This window comes from Martes martes (genome assembly GCF_963455335.1).
Source record: "Martes martes genome assembly, chromosome: 11".
NCBI lineage: Eukaryota > Metazoa > Chordata > Mammalia > Carnivora > Mustelidae > Martes > Martes martes.
In genome coordinates this window covers 49927265-49948817 of record NC_137899.1, presented here as the reverse complement: position 1 = coordinate 49948817, position 21553 = coordinate 49927265, and the positions used below count along the sequence as shown (strand labels likewise).

The 21553-nt window shown below is 35.7% G+C and overlaps 1 protein-coding gene across 1 annotated transcript in view; it reads right to left on the bottom strand.

Annotated features, from left to right (window-relative positions):
- Positions 1-2355: 2355 nt before the first annotated feature.
- The window catches only part of LOC308352391 (uncharacterized protein), a 40192-nt gene continuing 20994 nt past the window's right edge, over positions 2356-21553 (bottom strand). The window contains exon 2 of the mRNA XM_080818645.1: positions 2356-5278. Within this exon, the coding sequence (XP_080674771.1) occupies positions 4004-4456 (453 nt within the window). The 5' untranslated portion in view covers positions 4457-5278 and the 3' untranslated portion in view covers positions 2356-4003. The remainder of the gene's footprint in view (positions 5279-21553) is intronic.

Genomic DNA, 21553 nt, shown 5'->3' with positions numbered 1-21553 from the left:
AATTATGACTGGTGAAAGAAGTTATCTAGTTGATCTAATTTACACATAGAAAAAAAAAAAGAATGGTATAGTGTCCTATTAATATATGCAGAGAGACCTATTCAACTCTATTTATTGATTTCATTGTCCTAGAGGAATGAAGAGAGACTGGGCTGAAAGAAAGATGAGAAAATGAATGAAGGAAATTTTCCCTGCATAAACACATTTACCTTGATTCACTTAGTAATTCAGGATTTGATCCTTAAGCATCTGTCTCCAGCTATACTTCTCATTTCCTATTTAGTTCTTTAATTCCTCAGTTCTCATTTTTAACAACATGTTCACTGCAATCTGATTATTGCCTATAAACCTAGTCCTAAGCTCCGATTATAATAACTACTATATTTATAACCAATATAAAGTTCTGAAACAATATTTTGTAGGGAGAGAGCATAGTGGATATACTTGTTTATACATGTCTCCCATAAATATGCTAAAAATCAGCTGTGCCTTAAATATATAGCATGTGAAGAACTGTATGAAACAGTATGTCTGGCAAGTATAATCTCAATTTTTAAATTCTTTGTAAGTACTTCAGTTATGTCTGCTAAGTACTGTTAAAATTTCCTTTAACATACTGCAGTGATTAAGAGCAGACAGCAAGGCTGACATATTTTTACATGTTTTTAAAGTCTAGCATGTGTGTGTTGTGAGTTTGTTGTAATATGCACATTTGGATAAATGAAGTCTAATTCTCTACGTAGTCTTTGCTTAATTACAATTCAAAAAAGAAAATCAACTGTAGCTGCTTTAATATATTTTTAATCACTCCAAGAACAATTACTTAAGACATAACGTTTAAAATATATTCAAACAGAAGAATAAATTTAATCTTAATAAATTATACCAAAGTAAAGATGTCAGCAACTTACTAATAAAGAATAGCCCTTAAACATAATATTTAATAAAATCTGTGACATAAAACTTAGTAAATAATTTCCAAAATAATTTAGTACAATTAAGCAAATAAAATGACAAAGGAAATGAAGTTGAAAACTAATATAATAAATGTAAATAGCCATCAAAAATAAAAAGACCCTCATCTTCATTAATTTAACATAATTAAATTTTTTAAACAAGGCTATTTAATTACACTGAAAAGTTAGTAATGTTCAGTGCTGACCAGGGTGTGGTAAAGAGGGCACTGATAAATATTTGGTGTGAGTAGATGTGGGTTTTGAAGGGTAATCCAGGAATATGTATTGAATTTTTAAAGTAGCCTATTCTTTGCACCAATAATTCAACCCCTAAGAATCTATACTTCAGTTATACTCATGATAGCACACATACATACAAATACACACTCCCTTACACTCTCATGCTGAGCCATATTTGTTGCAAACATTACTTGCAGTTTCAGTGTCAGTAAACAATAAAATGAGGGGGAAAAATCATGGTACCTCCATTCAAAGTTTAGTAAAACTACCAAAGAGAATGAGGTATTGACCTTTAAGTCCACACATTATAATTTTTAAGTGGATAAAAACGTCCCAAACACATTTAGCAAAACACATTTAGCAAATTCAGTAGTGGCTACTTATGAGGTATGGATTTAACCAAGTCAAATATGAGAGTGACTTTCCTATGTAAATTAGTAAGAAAAATTGTGAGGTTATTGGTGATTTCCCTTTTTCTGAGTTCCAGTATAAAAAGTAAGAGAAAGGAAAGATGATGGTACACTGGCTATCAATGTACAGATTTATAGCAGTGAATTTCATCTGTTCTATTAAATAAAATCAAGGAATTCTGTATATGTGGGGGAACCAAAGAAAATAAGCAGTTGGACTACAGCCCAGGTAGAATTAGCCCTACTGGAAACTGCTAGTCTCTGGAAATTAGTTAGATATCTAATGATGATATTTCAACAAGACAGGTTATCAGGGTATAGCCTAGTATACTACCAGCTATTGAAATAAGAATAAGGGATGAGAAGACACAGTCCCAAAGAACAAGACCAAGGTAAAGTATAAATTTGATGTTGATATTCTGAGCTACATACTCAGAAGGCCTGCCTAGAACAGAGCAGGTAGATAATGCACTTGAATAAGATCTATCTTACATTTTTCCTCACAATTTGATTTTACCACCAATAAAATATGAATTATTTTCTGTCATCAAAAAATGGACACTTCCATTTTCCTATTGTTCCCACTGGCACCATAATTTTTTAGTCCACTAGTCTCAAAATTTAGAGTCGCCTATAACCTTTTTTCCTCTACCAACTTCTACAAATATTGAAACCATAACTGAAGTCCAATCTTTATTTCATTCTAATTACTAAAAGAGTCTTCTCATTTATCTTTTTTTTTTAAAGATTTTATTTATTTGACAGAGAGATCACAAGTAGGCAGAGAGGCAGGCAGAGAGAGAGAAGAGAAAGCAGGCTCCCCGCCAAGCAGAGAGCCCGATTCGAGACTCGATTCCAGGACCCTGAGATCATGATCTGAGCTGAAGGCAGAAGCTTAACCCACTGAGCCACCCAGGTGCCCTATCTTTTTTTTGGTCAACCTTCCACAGAAGTCAAGAACAATTTTTTCATATTAAATCTTTGTTACAGAGTCTCTATTAGGGTTCCCAAGAATACCAGCTGTGATGAAATGTTGTTTCTCAGAAAGCCACACTCCTTGACTTTCCTTTCTCAGATGGTTTGCATTGCCACAGTCTGAATAATTTTCTACTTCTTTAACTCCAGAAATTGAGACAAGTTTTCCTCTAAGTATAACAAAACAGAGTGGTTGACATCATAGACTCTAAAACAGGACTCAATGGTTTTGCAATTTGCATCTACCACATTTCAGCTATAAAACTAGACATGTGATTTAATCAAGTAAGCCTAAGTTTACTTATCCATATGATAAGCATGATGATATTTTATGAAATTTTTATAATTTGTTATCTTCCATATAATATTTGTTGTTATTGCTTTGGCACATAAATATTAACAATCCTCATTATCATAATTCCTTAAAATGACAACATTTCCTTTTTTTTTTTAACCAATGTATACATGAAGCCTTTTAAAAGTACACAGAATATTTTTGTTCATGGGAAGAATATTTTGATCTATACTATATAAAAAGAAATAACTGACACGAAGTATCAGTAACTTTTAAAATGCCTTCTGGTCTTTAAGTTCTTCTCACTTTTCCTGAATCACATATACCTGTGGTTCTTTCCACAGTCTGGTCTCTTGGGTGAAAATTCTACCTTGGGAACTTGTCCATCCAAGAGTACACCTCTTTTTTAACCAAAAGAAAATCAAAGGACATAGATATCTATCTACTTTCTGGAACTCTATTATTCTTCCTCATTAAGGACAGTGTTATTTTAGTGTTATTTTAGTGAACCCAAACTAGCTAAGTTAAAATGAATGTTTCAAATAGATATTGGGGACTCTCCCCAACTAATTCGAACGGAATTTAGCAAGGACTCCCGGGAACCTGAAAGTCACCAGGATCCTGCCCATGGGTTGCTCCTTCAACTCCAGGCCGTTGAGGCTGTGCTCATCCTACTGAACTCCTTCAAGTGCCAAGGGTTCAGGCGGGGGCTGCAGTGGGCAGCACCGCAGATGCCTCTGCTTGTTCCTAGGACCAAGATTTTCCAACAGTCTGGGACTGAAGGTTGTCCCGTCTCCTCAAGGGTGGCCCTCGCTTCTGCATAGAGTGGTTGGCGCAGGAAAAGTGGGCTTCAGCACATAGTGTGTCGGCTGGCTCACTTCACCTGTTCGGCGGCCTGCGAGCAACGGTAATACTTGTTGTGGGCGATGGAGGTGGACAGACCGCAGTCCTTGTGGTCCCCTTGTTGCGGGTCTGGACACCTTTGTCTGAATGGAAAGGGGGCGTCGTCAGCAAGGACAGCAGCAGGTTCGGACGCTGGTGAGATGCTGTGGGCTGAAGCGGTGGCGGCTGACGGGGGTAGTAGACAGCACGTGGGCTGCCCTCTGCCAGGCCCAGGGGCCACTCCTTCAGTGCTTTCCTTTGAGGCCGTCCCAGGGGCCGCCAAGCCCTGCCCATGAGGGTGAGCAGCCCAGGCCAGCTTCCGGCGGGGGGATTCTCCCCCCCTCCCCACCGCCGCCCCCGCCAACCCAGCAGGCAGCGCGCCAGGCGGAAGTGCCCCCTGAGGTCTCCCGGGACCGTGCCAATCCCGGGCTGTAGGAGCAGTCCACCCCAGCCAAGATGTGGGTGAAGGCGTGTCGAAGCTGCGGCGGGGAGGAGCGTGAGAACTTGCGGGGAGGAGCGTGAGAACTTCTTGTGCTCCAGGTAGGCCTATGGGCTGCTGGTGCGGTCCGTGGTCGTCGGCCAGGGCAAGCAGGCCGCGTGCGGTCACGGAAGCGAGGCAGGCGCCCCGCGGCGACCTGCTCCCACGGATTAGCCCGCTTCCGCCTCCCGGCCGCGGCGACCAGAATCACCCTGGTCATTTTCGCTTATCTCGTAGTCGCACATTCTAGCGTATGCTCATTAAGCCAAACACTTAGTACGTTTAATTTGCAACCAGATTTCTTTTAATTATCAGTTCACACGTTGCTGAAATTGGCCACCAGCCCTCAGAATACGTAGGTTTCAGTGTCCAGCACCCTCTGAATATCACTGGCACATTAGCAGCAATCTCTTTTCCCTTAATCCCCGCTAACCCCAAAATTAATGTCTCAAGCTTCACTAACAAGGCAGTCAGAAGGCACTAAAGTTCTGTCTCTGGTTATTATTAGTGAAATGCTATTATCTCTTCTATTGTTATGTGAAGTGTAGCTCCTTCTCTTTTGTTAATACTAGCAGTATCTTTTTAACATTTAGCATGGATGCAGGACCTATTTCAGATCAGAGAGTTTAGAGCAATGGGAATTTAGTAAGAACATACCAGGAATTAAAGAAAAATTAGGGGAATTGGTTAACTGTTCTATACTCATTTTCTTTGACCACGTGCCTCAGCCTCCTGGAGTGGAGGGAGAGTTTTTCAAAATCAGGGCTGAATAGGGTTCCAGTATATTCTTTTCAAGACGGAGTCACACATTGTTGGTAAAGTATACAATGATTTCTTCTCTTCCAGTTGGTCCTCATAACATAATTGACTAGCCGCATTCCCAAACTAAAACAGAAGGAAAGAATAGTATTTTCAAATGCATCTTTCTTCCCACATTTGACAAGTCAGTATGTATTGAGCATGCAGCATCCCCTGCCCTGGAAGTTGTGTGCGGAAAAGATGTGCAGATCAAATAAAAGGTCAGGCCATTCTGGTATTTCACCTGAAAAAATGAAAAGTAGAGATGGTCAGATCTAGCCACACATTAGAATCAGATGGGAGGTTTATAACCCTCTGTTGACCAAGATCCACCCCTGACCAATTTAATCAGAATCTTTGGTTATGGGTTCACACATTGGTTTTTTTTTTTTTTTAAGTTACCCTGGTGATTCTCGTGTGTAGCCAGGTTTGAGAAGCATAGGCTAGTCCTTAGGGAAATAAAAGTTATTAAGAACACATGGGAAGCGGATTCTAGCCAGCTGGCTATACTTCTCCAACCTTAAAAAAAAATTTTTTTTTCAGGAAAAACCAAGTATTTAAGAAATCATGGAAAAGAGGGCTAAGTGGGCAGCCTGGTTACTTCATAGGTAGGGCTGTCACTCTGTTGTAGTCCCCAGAGCTGTGTTCTTTACCTCAGGCATGGGGCAGAAGCTACTAAATTCAAACTTCACTGTTCTAGATTACACACTTTGTTTAGATAAAAAGAAAAAAAAAACAGAGCATTTTATTCTTACGAGGCTATTTTATGTAGTTAAGTTTTAGTCATAAACTAATGTTACTGAAAGTAAGAATTTTTAGGAACTGCTATCAAGATAAGAAGGGGAAGGAACATTGATAATTGTCATCTGAGTTATAATGCTGTTTTGCTTTGTTTTGTTTTCGAAGAGTGGACTTAGGTCTCTCAAACTACCTCTCAGTTTCCTTGTTTCTAAAGTTGCTGGGTTGATTTTTTTTTTAAATTCTATCATCCAATGAATTCACTTAGTGAACTTATTTTGATCAACAGTCTCTAGTTCAGTGCTAGGGTTGATAAATGGATCAGGTATGCATTCTGATAGAGGGGTTCGAGAGGTCAGGAAAGATTTCTCATAAGAGTGTCATTTTAGTATGTACTAAAAAATGAGTGAGGATGCTCTAAATCTATGAGTTTGGGGGATAGTGGTGTGTGGGGGAGAGAGCGAGAGAGCAAGGAGAGAGAGTGCAAGTGAGCTCAAGATCTTTAAAATACCTGTCATCTATTCAGTGTAGCTGAATTTCAGGTTTGAGGTAGAGAAGCAGGGATATGAAGTCTTGTCATGAGGGAGTATTGTTGAAGACCAGTGTGTATTTTTATGCAGTGGTGGAGAGGTAAACCCCTTAGAAAGATTAATCTGTTAACTGTGGGAAGGATGTATTAAAGAATAGTGAGACTGAGGTTAGGGAGATAGTTAGGGAGGGGAGCCTTACCCAGAGGATAAATTATGGTGGCCTGAATTAAGACCCTTGCTGGTAATAAAAGTCAAATTCTACGCTAGAGAATGAAAAAAATGAACATAGAACCTCCAAAAAATAATACCTACAAAGTGTTTTTTTAATGGCAAATTCAGAGTATAATTAATATATACATATATAAATATTTAGAAATTTGAAGCCAAATTTTCATTATCTTCTCTTAATTGGAGGTGGAAAAATTATATTAACTGGAAAGATTAATTAAGTGGAAAGATTATATTAATGTAAGAATGAATAGACTTAGAGGAAGGTTGACTAATAATACTGGGTTTGAAGATACCCACAAATTTTTAAACAGCTCTATACATCTTTACTTATCTCATCTTTAACATAGCCCTGGGGATTTTCAGAAAAATAGCATGTAATGTCAACTCTGTACTTAAACTGTAAGAATCAAACCCTTGGGAACTATCAAGTTATCAGTCTTTACTACTGAAAACATAACACGGTTTAAGTAGAGCTACTCTAAATGGTTCAGATTACATTTAGGTGATATTTTGAGTGAAATGAAGACAGAGAGATTTTCACCCAAACGACTAGTTTAAATTGCCTACATTTGTGTCCCAGATTGTTTTTTTGTGAAGTCAATCGAGGGTATAAAAAGCTTCCTTTCCCAAAAAGGAAAAGGCCTTTATGTTGCTGAGGTCCGCACAAGTACAAATTGAATACTCTTTCTTGCTAAAAGCAAAAAAAAAAAATTGGAGAATTATTTGTGGGCCTTTAAACTTCTTTATAAAGTTTTTAAAGAAGTAGTCAACCAAATAGAGCTTTAAGATCCAAGAAATATTCTTTTCATTCATTTCATTTGTAATACATAATGGAGATTATATATGAAGAAATACCTTGATTATATATAGGAATACCTTGATTATATATAGGAAGAAATACCTTGAGGCAAATTACAAATTACTAATGTGTACAACTTTTTGTTGTTTATGCTTATAAGGAGATTATCTTTTTTCAATCTTTAGAGTAGATGCAAGTGCCAAAGCTAATTTGATTACCCATGGGGAAGCATTTGTGTTTCATCTTGAAAACATGCTCACCCTTCAGCCTCACAGTTGGGAGTGGTTCTAGAGTTTGCATAGCCTCTTGTGTAGTTAAGAAAGAGACATGTTGGGCCCCAGAAGGACATTTATTTCAAAATGCCCAAATAATTTCTCTGCTTCTGTCAGAAGAGGAGGAGAAAAAGGAAAAAGACGACAAAGAGAGAAGAAAATGAGAATGGAGCCAACTGACTGTTACTTTTGGAAAGAGAAGGTTATATATACCACATACCCATGACAGATTTTAATGTCTTTTAACTGTAGCTAGGACTCCAACACAAAATGTAGCATAGTGTGCTTCCCATTTCACAGGCTCAAAACCAAATGACTGTATGAAAACATCTTGTGATAATGCTTTAATGATTTAGTAATGAGTTTCATTTCACTTATTTTCAAGTATCACAAGAGAAAAAATAAAGACTTCTAGGCCTTTAAAATGTTAAGCTCATATCTATACTAGCACAGAAGATACGATTTTTCTGGACCCTAGAGAAGGCCAATGATACATAAAATGTTCCCTGCATGATATACCATCAGAGTTAGAAAGACATGGACAGACTCTGAGCACACTAGATTGTCCTGGAGAAAATGTTGGTTGTGATGAAAAATAACTGAATTTTCAAATAGTAAATGATCTAGGAAGCTGTATTTTTGTGTGCCATGCAGATTTCTACATTTTCATAGATTATGTGACTATGTATTTTCAACTAATGGAAACCACCTACATTATTTATTATGAGGCCATAGAAAAAATATAAAATGGTGATTTCAAAATAAAATGTTTCATATTAGACACAAGTGCATATTACATTATTTAAGAAATTATTTTGGTTATAGTAAGAGGCCTTCAGAATCTCTTTTTCATTGCAGTTTAAACTGCAACTGATAGATGGCGCTGACAGGGTGTGATTCAGTGTCACAGATGAAAATCCTTCCGTTTTTTTCTCAGAATTTCAAAAGCCAGTTTCATATTAGCAGAATCTGTTAGAGGAATGTTCTTCGGTATTAAACATACTAAGAATCGATTTTCCAGGTAATTCTCAGAAATGTCATTGTATTTTGTGAAGTACTTTTGGTGGGCTGTTGTTCCTGGTAATTAGGATACCTAAATCTGGCATTCCTGACAGACTTTAACTTCTCCAACACTTAAGCATGTTTTCCAATTTTTCCTTTTTTAAGGTTTTTTTGTTTTGTATGTTTTCCTACATCTGGATTTCAGTGGTAGATCATATAGCTGTGGGAAGTAGTCTCTTTAGGAAACATGGCCTTTCTTGCCTGTAAGTCTATTTTGTTCCTAGTACAGCTCTTCCATTACAGAACATCTAAGCCTTTAAAATCATGCAGGGCTAAATATTAATAATAATAAACAACTCTGTGGTACAGCATTCTTTTTTTTATCTCGCCTTTCAGCCACATAACTGCTTAGGACTATCTTGTTCACTTGCTTGAGAGGTTAATAAATAATTTTAAAGTAGAGAATCTGAAGTTTGTGGCAAAAGCAGGTAATTCAGAGAGGGAAAAAAAAAGATGAGGAACAAAACAAGGAAATATATCTTTCAGGTTTAATTTCCTTAGTGGTAGAGTGGTAGAGTCAGTCATTTTTATGGTTCAGTCAACACAAGTTCAAAACATCTGGCCACTGGAAAAATAGGGATTTTCCACATCTGCATATTATGGGTCATTTCATAACAACAACAACAATAACAAAACACTTCTTAGAAGTTTTTTCCGGATATACTGTTAATATAAATTAAGATGTAATTATCTGCAGAAGTTATACCCTGTTGGTTTTTATTCTCTATTTAAAATATAAATTTTAAAATAATGTAAATGTATAATAATTAGTGAAATGTCTTCATTCAAAGGATTACAAAGTTAATAGGGCTCATCGGTCACCTAAGAATGACCATTTTCTAATAAGTATAGCTGAAAAATTTCACAGTCTATCTAAAATGTGTAGTTTTTAGAATGGCATTCTGTATTAAAACAAATAAGGAATATTCTTGAATATAATATCTCTAGCTTCTCTTTTTTTCTATAAATATTACATGGTATTTGATATAGGCTGTGTATAAATTGGGCACCCAAGAAGCATTCCAAATTTGAGGCATTAAAATCTATACCATTTGAATGTAAATTTTAGCATTTTTAATTTAAAAAGTAAGAGTTTAACATCTTGGCTTTTTAAATTTTAAAATTCAGTTCTGGTGGGGCACCTGGGTTGCTCAGTGGGTTAAGCCTCTGCCTTCAGCTTAGGTCATGATCTCAGGGTCTGGGATTGAGCCCCACATTAGGCTCTCTGCTCAGCAGGGAGCCTGCTTCCCCCTCTCTGCCTGCCTCTCTGCCTACCTGTGATCTCTCTCTCTGTCAAATAAATAAAATCTTTTTTTAAAAAATTCAGTTCTGGGAGATTTCTAAGTATTTATTTCTTGCCAAAAATATGAAAATAGAAAAAGGAGTGATGTTTAAAAAAAAGTATTTTAAATATCTAAATATGCCATTAGAATATTTTATTTGTCTCTATAGATTAGTTTAATTTCCAGCTGTAACCCTAACACTCTCAATGCATTGTATCGTGTGGAAGTGTGACACAGTTAAATATGTCCTCTTTAGCATCTGCTACATTGAAAGAAATATTATATGGTGTGAAATAATGGGTCATATTCACTACAGAGAACTGTATGGAAATTAAAATTCCCTTACAGAGGCAAGAATTTGAGAATCCACATATATATTTACATGTGTATTTAGAATATTTAGAGTTATAGAATACCAGATATGTAAATTATTCCAAGACTATTTGAAGATTTGTCATCCTGGTGATGGTATTTGTAAACCATGAACATTGAGAATATCCTGACTATGTCAGCCTCCATGTCACAAACCTGAATGTGCTTTGCTTGTACAATAATGCACATTTTATAAACTTGAGGATTGGGTCTTTTTAAGATAATTTGTCTTTCTAGAAATACTGTTTAAAACTGTAAATATTCTACTTATAGAAAAGAAAATTGGAAGTATCTGAATGAATGAAATTATATGGGAAAATGCAATTGTTTAGAAACTGGTTCTCAAAATAAATATCATTTTCAAGAAAAGAGCCTTACCTTACTTTATGAAAATAGTTAAGATTGGATGATAGTCAGATTATTACTTGGTAAACGATAGGCTGGTATCATATTGTTAAATATCTCCAATTTTGATGATTATTTTGTAGATACAAGTTGTCAAAATAAAAGCCTTTTATGCTCACCTAATGAGTTCAAGAAAATTATATTCTGTAGGACCAAGTGCAATATTACAGATATAAATGTTACATTTTTATTTTTCAATTTTTAAAGAAATTTTATTTATTTCAGAGAGAGAGAGCATGCACACATGCACTAGTGGGGGGAGTGGCAGAGGGAGAGGGAGAAGCAGACTCTCTGGTAAATACAGAACCCAATGTGGGACTTGATTCCAGGACCCTAGGATCATGACCAGAGCCGAAGGCAGACGCTTAACCGACTCAGCCACCACCCAGGTGCCCCTATATAAATGTTACATTTTTAAGGTGTTGTGAGAAATGCCAAACATTTTTAAGCCAAACTCAGTCATATTAAAATATTGTATTTTTGGATATATAAATTTAATGTCAAAACAATTAATTTGAATTTGACAAGAGGTCAGAAATTCAGGTTATTGCTTCCAACTGTGCACTGTGGTTCAACTCTATCATATTATTGTGCCTTAATTCATCCCTTTTCTCTTAAACTCAACCTTTATGAGTGTTTTCAATTAAAATATGCATTGACAAAAATTAAATCTTAGCAGTAGATAACATTAAATATTATAGCATTCTATTTCTGTGGTAGTTTAGAGATTTTGAAATATCATGTGGTATTTTTTATTGATGTGAAAATTAAATTTGTGTGATAGTGGTAAAATGTGTCAACATTTCCCTGTATCTGAAGCTGGACTCACATATAAATTTTTTGGTATAGTGTCATTTTCAAATACAGACTTGGTTTTCTTCAAATTAGGAAGGCATCTTATGAATTTAAAATAAATGTTATGAAAATTGTACAGGAAGAAAGTCCCTTTCAGATCCTGTCATTTTCTATTTATTATTCTTTTGGCAAAAATCTTTCGTACTCTCCAAGTTTATATTCTACTTTGAGGTGTAGGTGTGTTTACCTAAACACACATACTCCCTGTACCTTTATTAGTAAGGAGGTATGTGAGTGTGTCCCCTAATTCTTAAGAAAAATGAAAGGTTCTCCGACTCTATCTCTAAGAAGATATCTTTAGGTGTGAGATATAAGACATATATTAGATACAACATATGTATCAGTTGTAAGATGCAGATATCTATTTCTTTTCTATCTGTATAAGCATGTATCTGTAGAGAGAGCCCTATGTGTATACATAACTGTCTAGGTAGAGACAGAATATTTCATTTGTTTTAATAATTAAGATATAAATTATCTGTTTTGAAAGTAAGAAAACCTTACCCCAGTACATCTAGTTGGATAAGTCATAGTAAGTCAGTAGTGGTAATTAAAAGAATTAAAATTCATTCTTTGCCATTTTATGGGAAGCAAACATCTTATCTGAGTCGAAAAATGAATAACTCTGACATACACAATTTAATCCCACCCATATTCAGATAATCACCAATTTAAGAAACCTGTGGTCCTTTAAGGAACCTTCTATTCTCCTTTGCTTGCAAATTGCAATACATCCTTATAGTGCTTTAATGAATATCTATTGAGCAAATGAATAAAAACAATGTTGTCAGTGTTGGTTGTATTTCTATCCTGACCCACAATTTTTTTTTTTAAGCTCGGTATTGTGCATAAAAAATAACATTGCAAAAAAAATAAACAAAAGGAATATTCAGTCAAAATTTTATATTCAGTGGCCCTGGTAACATCCCAGCCCTGACACTACAATAAGAACAGCCTGCCTGGTTGCAGCATTTGGCGTTCATGAACTCTGAGCTACTGCTGGTGGCACTACATCTAAGGTAAGGGGTCTGGAGGGGCTGGGGAAGAAGTGGAAATGTGGATTGGGGATAAAGGCTCTATGAGGAACACACTTCTCTGTCCAGTGTCCTTTTTGCGTTCCTTCGAGGCATGAATTTGGCTGCATGATTACCCTCTGTTGGCTTTGCCTGTTCCCACCAGATGCTTTAGTTCTGTCTCCTTCCATGAACAGAGTGAAGTCAGCTGTGTCTTTTTTTTTTTCCTTTCTCTTGTTTTTGAAGAACACAGAAACCCACTGATGTTTTAAAAAAATCTTCATACTTACTAGTTAACAAATGGAGAGAAAGGGCTATGTGGGAAGGGCCCCATTTTTATCTTCTATTCTCCCCATTTTTTTCAATTGTCTTACTCATTAAGAATATAGAGATATACAAGCTCATGGAAATAATTATAAAGGGTGCAGAAACTTGGGATGAGGTTTCTGTGGAGGGTCTTGTGTTCTCAGAGGCACTCTGAATGGCAGTGAACCTGATCGCTTCTTTTTGTCTCTTGGAACATTACCTCTGGAGCAAGAATGATGGAATGAGATCCATATTCTCATGGGTATGCTTTTCTCACCTTTATTCTGCCCTTTGTCACTCTCAGTCCTGACATGGTAAATTCTGCCCTTACCCAGAATTAGGAGAAAAAAAATATGTGACCATCCAGAAATTAGATGAAGTGAGAAATGTTACTAGGCAAAAGGAAGCACAATGTAGATACAATAGTTAGTGTGTTTGTGTATAAGTGTATAGATATTCTAGGAAATATCAGAACTTGAGATAAGATAAAAAGCTGTCAAGTATAATAGGGAAGAAAGGTCTGGAAATCCCCTGGAATATTATTTTGGAAGGGGAAAATTTTTTCCAAATCCCTAGGCTGGAATACTGTTCTTTATGACATTTACCTTTGAAGGGACATATTTAAATAGGATTGATACAAATTGAGAATGTCTCCATTTTTAGTTGTGCACTGATTTCCTTTATCAAAATCACCTTTCTTTGTTTTCAGGCATATTAGATCCAAGTATGTTTACAGAAGGTTTCAAAAGTATGTGAACTCCCAAAATAACCCCAAAATTAGAACATAACATGTTATCATAAAACGGTCAATCTGTACATTGACAGAACCATGATATAAAAGGAGTCAAACATTCTGACTTGAAAAGTTAATGATTTTTCCCATGTGACAAATTTGAGTTTTATTTCTAAAAATACTTACTTTCATCTTCATTTCTCCATATGTTTAGCTCTACTCCTGCCACTAAATTCAAAGTGGCTTTAGTAAAAGAAATTTGTCATATAGTTAATCTCAGAAATACAGAATCCCTGTATGCATTGAAAGTGTGAGACTTTTCTTCCCCCTGAATTAAGTTCTGCGTTATAGTTTAAGGAACACACATCCTATATTACCAACTATCCAGTGCATATCAATGTATCTTATATCTAAGAAGTAACATCAGTCCCTTCTAATTTTAGAATGACTGCAGTCCATTTCATTCTCATTGTTACAATTATAATAAATATCATTTTAATGTTATTATTATGATACAATGTAGATGAAAGGAATATTAAGATAACATTATGTGACTTCCAAGTGAAAATTTTTCACAGATCGTCTAATTCTTACTAAAGTTTATACCATACATACACTGTGTGTGTATGTGTGTGTGTGTGTATGTGTAAAATAAAGGCTGGTTCTCCACCTCAGATTTCTCTCATAGTACAATGGCTCCCCTAAGAGGGTTATAATATTCCATTGACTGCTTTGTGGATTCATTTGCTGTGAGTTATTTCTGGCCAGTGGAAAGTACACATTAACTTTTGGGTATTATTCAAGCAGACACTCTACGATTTTACCAGAGATTGTTTCTGTAGGAATAAATCTGTATACTATTTGTCTAGTCAAAAACAGAGCATGCTGACCTGGAATCACTGGGGGACTGGAAAATGGATCAGGGGTGAAAGAGAAAGGGGGAAATCTGCTTATTTTAATAACATACCTAGGATAGAAAAAAGAAAATATGTTCATTTATGCCCACAAACAGGAAAGGTTATTGAAATAATGCATGTGCGTGGAGCTCCATCCACCAGAACTCTAATCAGTAACTTCTCCACATACATATTTAACTCTCTTTTCTATATCACATAAGTTTTTTGTCAGTGATTTTTTGTTCCTCTCATTTCTGGGTATATTTCATCATTTTAAATACTACCTTGTGCTTGATTTAGGAAGATATGTAAATATGCAGTTCTCCAAGTCCTGGAAAAAAATTCTCTACCTCCTCATCACTTACATGGAAAAAGAGCATGTGTATGCACATAGGCATGTATGCATCTGGGCACCCCTACACACACCACACGCACACATACTTTCATCACAGCTTTTGACTTTTCGTCCTAAGAACCCAAAGTGAAAAGCACGTTACTTGCTTATGGAGGAAAAGACATTTAATGTATCACGGTATCAGACGATGACTCTTAATCCTTCACACCACACATCTTTTTATGCTAAATGTGCATTTTTCACATTTAAAGGATAAATGTTTACCTTCTAAGAGAACCTCCTAGCCTTAGAATTTTTTTAGCAGTAATGCCTAAAGTGGTTATACAGAGATTGACATATAAATTATTACAATTAGAGGCTGAATGGGCATACTAGATATTTCTTTTCCATGCTTTTCCTTTCAGGATTTCTGTAAACCAGTGGCTTGGGGTTTTATGCCAACCTAGTTACAGACAACATTTAATTTGTTCAGGTATAGGTGTGATTTCATCTAATAATTACTGATACTACCCAAGTTAATAGTGAAATCACTAGTCACTATTTGTCCAGTAAGATACAATTTTTAAAATGTAATACAGAATGTTTCTTCTAGTTCCTATAAAAGTGTTCTCCTATATATTTGTCTCATGTCTCTATAAAGGACATTCTTTTCATGAACACTGTGGTTGTAATTCTTGATTACTTGGCCTTGATAGCTGTTGCTAATGTTAACTTTGCAATGCGTTTTTAAAAAATAAATGCAATGAAACTTTAAAAGTGTTTATCACAAAAGACAAAGGTCACAAACATTAAAACCTTAATACAATTGAACATCCACGTACAAAAAAATGAATCTAGATACAGACCTTATATACTTCACAAAAATTAACTCAAAGTGGATCACAGACCTAAATCTAAAATGCAAAATTGGATGATGAGCTTGGGTACGGGGTTGGCTTTTTAGCTACAACATTAAAGGCAAAATCCAGGAAAGGAAGGTTTGATAAGCTAGACCTCACAAAAATCAAAAAACAAAAAACTTCTGCTGTGTGAGCAAGTGTTATGAGTATGAGAGGACAAGCCACAGACAGGGAGAAAACATTTATAAAAGACAAATTTGGTCAAGGATCGTTGTCCAGAATATACAAAGAGTTCTTAAAACTCAACAATAAGAAAATAGACTAATGAAAAAATGAGCCAGAGACCTAAACAGATTCCTGACCAAAGAAGATGTAAAGATGGCAAATAAGCATAGGAAAAGATGAAAAGACACTCTTCATCATAAATCATTAGGGAATTAGAAAACCAGCAATGAGATCCCACTGCACACTTACTGGAGTGGCCAAAGTACCAAATGCTGGCAAGAATGCGAAGCAACAGAAACTCTCATTGATCACAAAATGATACAGCCACTTGGGAAGGCAGTTTGGCAGCCTCTTTCAAAACTAAGCATAGATTTACTATATGGTCCAGCAATCACACTTACTGTACTAAGATGAGAATTTATGTCCACACAGAATCTTGCACACAGATGTTTATAGCATTTTTATTCATAACTGCCCAAACTTGGAAGCAACCAAGATGTCCTTCAGAAAATGAACGGTTAAAGTGTGATACATCCAGACAATGGAGTATTATTTTATTCAGTGCTAAAAATAAAAGCGCTATCAAGCCATGGAAAGACATGGAGGGGGGTGCCTGGGTGGCTCAGTGGGTTAAATCCTCTGCTTTCAGCTCGGGTCATGATCCCAGGGTCCTGGGATTGAGCCCCACATCGGGCTCTCTGATCAGCGGGGAGCCTGCTTCCTCCTCTCTCTATCTCTGCCTGCCTCTCTGCCTACTTGTGATCTCTATCTGTCAAATAAATAAGTAAAATCTTAAAAAAAAAAAAAAGAAAAAGAAAAGAAAAGACATGGAGGAACTTTACGTATTACTGAGTCAAAGAAATTGAATCTTAGAAGATTGCATATGGTATAATTCCCCCTGTATGATATTCTATAGAGAAAAGGCAAAACTATGGAGACTGTAAAATCATCAGTGATTGCCAGGGGTTGTGGAGAGGGAGGAATGAACAGGCAGAGCATAGATGATTTTGAGGGCTGTGAAATTGTTCTGTATGATATCAGAATGGTGGATACATGCCACTGTACATTTGTCAAAACCCACAGAATATGCAACACCAAGAGAGGGCCCTAAGGTAAGCTATGGACTTTGGGTGATGACATGTTAATGTAGGTTCCTTATTGTACCAATCTGATGGAGGATGTTGACAGTGGGAGAGGCTGTGTGTATGGAGGTAGGGATTAAGTGGGAACGTTATACTTGCTGCTCAGTTTTCTATGAACCTAAAAAAGAGAGTCTATTTTAAAAAAAGAACAAAACAAAACCATAGTACTGTGTTTTATATAAGGAACCAAGTAAACCTAAATCATTTTTCAAAGGTGATAACCAAGATAGGGCAAATTCTGTTTGATTTGTAATGCTTTCTTTCCCTGTCCCTTCCTTTTCATTTTGGAAACTGCTAATCAACAAGGGAAAAAGGCATAAAGGAAAATAAGTGAGTTTGGAGTTTTCAAAATTAGGCAGTTGGCATTTGGCTGAAATTAGCACAAATTTAAAAGTTGAAAGTTTACAGGCCTCAAAACTGAGACTGAGATACAGGAAATGTATCTGATTTCTAAATGTGGTTGAAGTCCATTAATCTTTTCATAATGATTTTCCGTAACAGGTTTTGAATTTTAAAAATTCACCAGTTGATTTCTTTTGATTCTTTTCCTTTTTTTCTCTTTTTTCCTTTTCTTTCTTTCTCGCTCGCTCTCAGAGTAGAGACAACTATTTAACATATGAACTCTTCTGTATCAGGGAATATCTAATACTGCAACCCTAATCATTAATATCCATTCATAGACTTCCCAAACAGAGTTCAAAGTCCATGAGTAATATAAATGAAACTTGAACAGATGACTAGGCAAACCCCTTCCACCATGAGAAACAATAATGGCAAGTACTCAATACATTTCAGTTAAATTAATATGTGAATGTCCTAGAGGAATTATGAATGGATATTCCCAAAGGATTTCCATAAATTAACCTGAGAATCTTCATTTAACATATAGAGATTTTTAACCCATAAGATGAAAAAATAATGACATTTTATTATTATTAATGGTGAATTTTATGATGGTAAAATTTATATTAATAATACTCAGCATGCAATATTCTAGGAACGATTCCATTTGTAATTCTTTTAAAAATCCCGCTGCTGAATGAAATGGGAACTGTTATAACCACAGTTTTCCTGCAGCACTGCAGTATGAATGGTCTTTTTCTAAGTGGCATTTCCATCACATGGATTGAATTTTAAACTATTTTTTTCAGGGACCAATCAGACATTATAAAATAGTTATGCTACTGACTTGGTATGTGTTCAGCGTCAAGCCACTTTTTCCATTGACAGCTTGAGAAGATTGTAAAACCATTAAAAAAATTTAAACTTGTGGCTCAAAGGGACTTTCTACAGTTAGACTGCTTTTAATTTTCTCATTCTTTTTGGTGAACACCTGTCTTTCCTTGAATTCTGAACCAAAGTAAAACTTACTGGATTCTTCTAGCATTTTATTTTGGAGCTCAGATAAAATAGAAGCTCTTTTACATTTTAAATATTTGTATAAAGAAAAAAGGGAGAACTATTTACAGTTAGACTTTACATATTCATAAAAATAAACACATGAGACCCTATTAAAAATATGCATTCAGTTACTATTATTTAAGGAAGATATGACTTTCCCTAGTCATTGAGAATGTTGGAAGCTCTGGAAGAGTAATTTAAGATGCAGGAACCTGATGCTACTGTCAGTATGCTCACTTTTGAGTACTTCATCGGATAAAAATTCCTCTAAAGATGGACACTGTATTATTTACCTTTGTATACCAACACCTCCTATAGAGTTCAGCAGACAGTAGGCAATTAATAGCTATTGAATTGAAATAACCATCCTTTGAAATAGCCTTTTTCATCAACCAATTTTGAGTACTGACTTTGTATCACTCTTTTCAGGTGCTTAGCATTCAAAGGTGGAAAACAGTCTCACCATCAAAAACACGCGACTTAGTAGAAGAGAAAAATATATAGTAATAGATGTGGCAAGTGATATGCTAGAGGATCCTCAGCCCAGACTTCACATTGGAATCACGTGAGAAATTTAAAAAAGTTCCCTTCTCCAGACTTCATCCCAAACCAACTGAATCTGGATATTTGGGAGTGGTTTCAGGTCATTAGTATTTTGAAGTGCTCTACCAAGTAATCCAGTGTTCAGGAGGTTGAGAAGTACTGTGCTTGAAGTAAGCAAGGTCATAAGAAAGTGTTCCTAATTCAGCCTGGTAGAATCAGGAACATTTATTAAGAAAAGCTGGTGCTTAAGCTAACCTTTAAAGAATGCTATTAGTTAAATGGAGACATGGTGAAGGGTATTCTCGGAAAGGTGAAAATATGGCTAATGGAAAGAAAGAACATGACACATTTAGGAAACGAGGTTGTTTGTCATGATTAGCATTTAGAATATGTGTAGGCAAATCTGGGGCTATGACATGCAAAAATTAGATATGTTACATGAAGGGAATGTATATTAATTCTTCAATATTCATTATATTCTAGGTAGTTATTCCCCATCTATTGGTAAGCCTATAATAGTAGTTTCATTCCTTCTCTAATAATTGGTTCAGGTGTAAGTGGTTGTAAACAGGTCAAAATCAGTGAGAAACGTACTCTAGCTCCATGGGAAAGAAAAACAGTTTTTTTCCAACTGGATACATGGTGGGAATTACGTTCCACATTTACTGCCTGAAGTCTCATGCAACTGTGAAAGGAGCCAGATTGAGAATCATTAGCTGATACAAGGCAGAGTTAAAAACCTGAGAAGCAGAGCTGGAACCCTAGCCAGAGCCCACTGTGTCTCTAAACTGGTATGTGAAATTTAAAATGTTCTTCTTATCAAGTCACTTTGAGTCTGTTTTTTTGTGCCAAGTTCATCCAATTAATTCATCAAGGCCAATGATTTTCGGTTCAAAGACAAAAAGATAATATGCCAGTTTAGGAAGAGAATATTTTTTAAAGATTTTATTTATTTATTTGACAGAGATCACATATAGGTAGAGAGAGAGAGAGAGAGAGAGAGAGGAGGAAGCAGGCTCCTTGCTGAGCAGAGAGCCCCATGTGGGACTTGATCCCAGGACTCTGAGATCATGACCTGAACCGAAGGCAGAGGCTTAATCCACTGAGCCACCCAGGTGCCCTAAGAAGAGAATTTTTAAAGGGGAGGAAAACAACATTGTTTCACTTTAAAATGAAATGGTATTTTTCTGTATATGCCAGGCATTGTGTGTGTGCCTCACACATGCATAAAATTTTACAGATCTGGGTTTTATTCTTTTGACAACAGTACATAGATTGGACTTGATGAGGCATACACTAGAAACAAAAGAACCTAGAAGTTATTTTAGAAACTATGCAGTGTAGATGATTTTCAAGGGAAAGGGAGAGTCCAAACTATTTAGGAGATAGAATTGGTAAGATTTGGCAATTACTAGAACTTTGTGGCTGAGAAATGGAAAAATCTAGAATAAGCTATTTCCTGGGAATACGTGACTATGTCTAAGTGAGAATGGAGTGAACTGAATGTGCAACACTGTCGATTGGCCCTGGTTTTTATCATGAACTTAAGTTGGATAAGGCAAATGCTACAGGAATGAAGTTACTCAAATTTTCTCCTTACTCTGTTGCATAAAGTGAGGGTTAACAGTTATACATTGCAATTCAGAAGATTTCATTTAACAAAGAAAATGCATTTTATACAGACTTCATTGGAATTCCGGGAGACTAGACACGACAGTTTTCCTATTGAGCAGGTATTGTAAATAAAAGTGAAATGCCTAGTACCTATTTTACTTATGTGAACTCTGGTAGTCTTGTTATATCATGTATTACACTTAGAACTTTATTTCAGAGGGTGTAAAACTACTATGTATATTTTTCATTAACCCCAGTCCCTCAGATTTCATTTTTCTTGCACTTTTTGTTTCAATGGGAATTTTCCTTCCATAGGAATTTTTATTGCCTTCAGTTAATGAAGTACAAATAATGTACTTCATTGGTATGTATTGCTTCTTATATGTATGTTTCCATAGCTATAATTATATTCTATATGTTTACATTATACATATCATACATGGTTTAATACCGACTTATTTAGCATTAACAACACAGAGACATTATTTTTTATCAGTATTTTCTATTTAGAAATCTGTCGATATTACTGAATGGCATTTTCGAAATCCAGTCCAGGATCTTGCACCTATCATGTTACTACATTTTTAAAGTTAATACAATTTAAGTACCAGAGCTAAAACAGGTATATCTGAAAGAGTGTGCCTAAAAGCCAAATTATTTTTTGTAATATTTTATATGGATTTTCATCTCTTCAAAAGCCAGAAATCAAAGAGTCCTCAAATTCACTAAAGTAACATTTGGAATATACATTTTTCAATTTAAATTATTTTTCAAGTTAAATTATACTATGACAACACCAAGGCAGCTTTTAAATCAAATCAGGTATTTTAAAGAACTGTTAAAAATGAGAAATTATGGGGCGCCTGGGTGGCTCAGTGGGTTAAGCCTCTGCTTTTGGCCCAGGT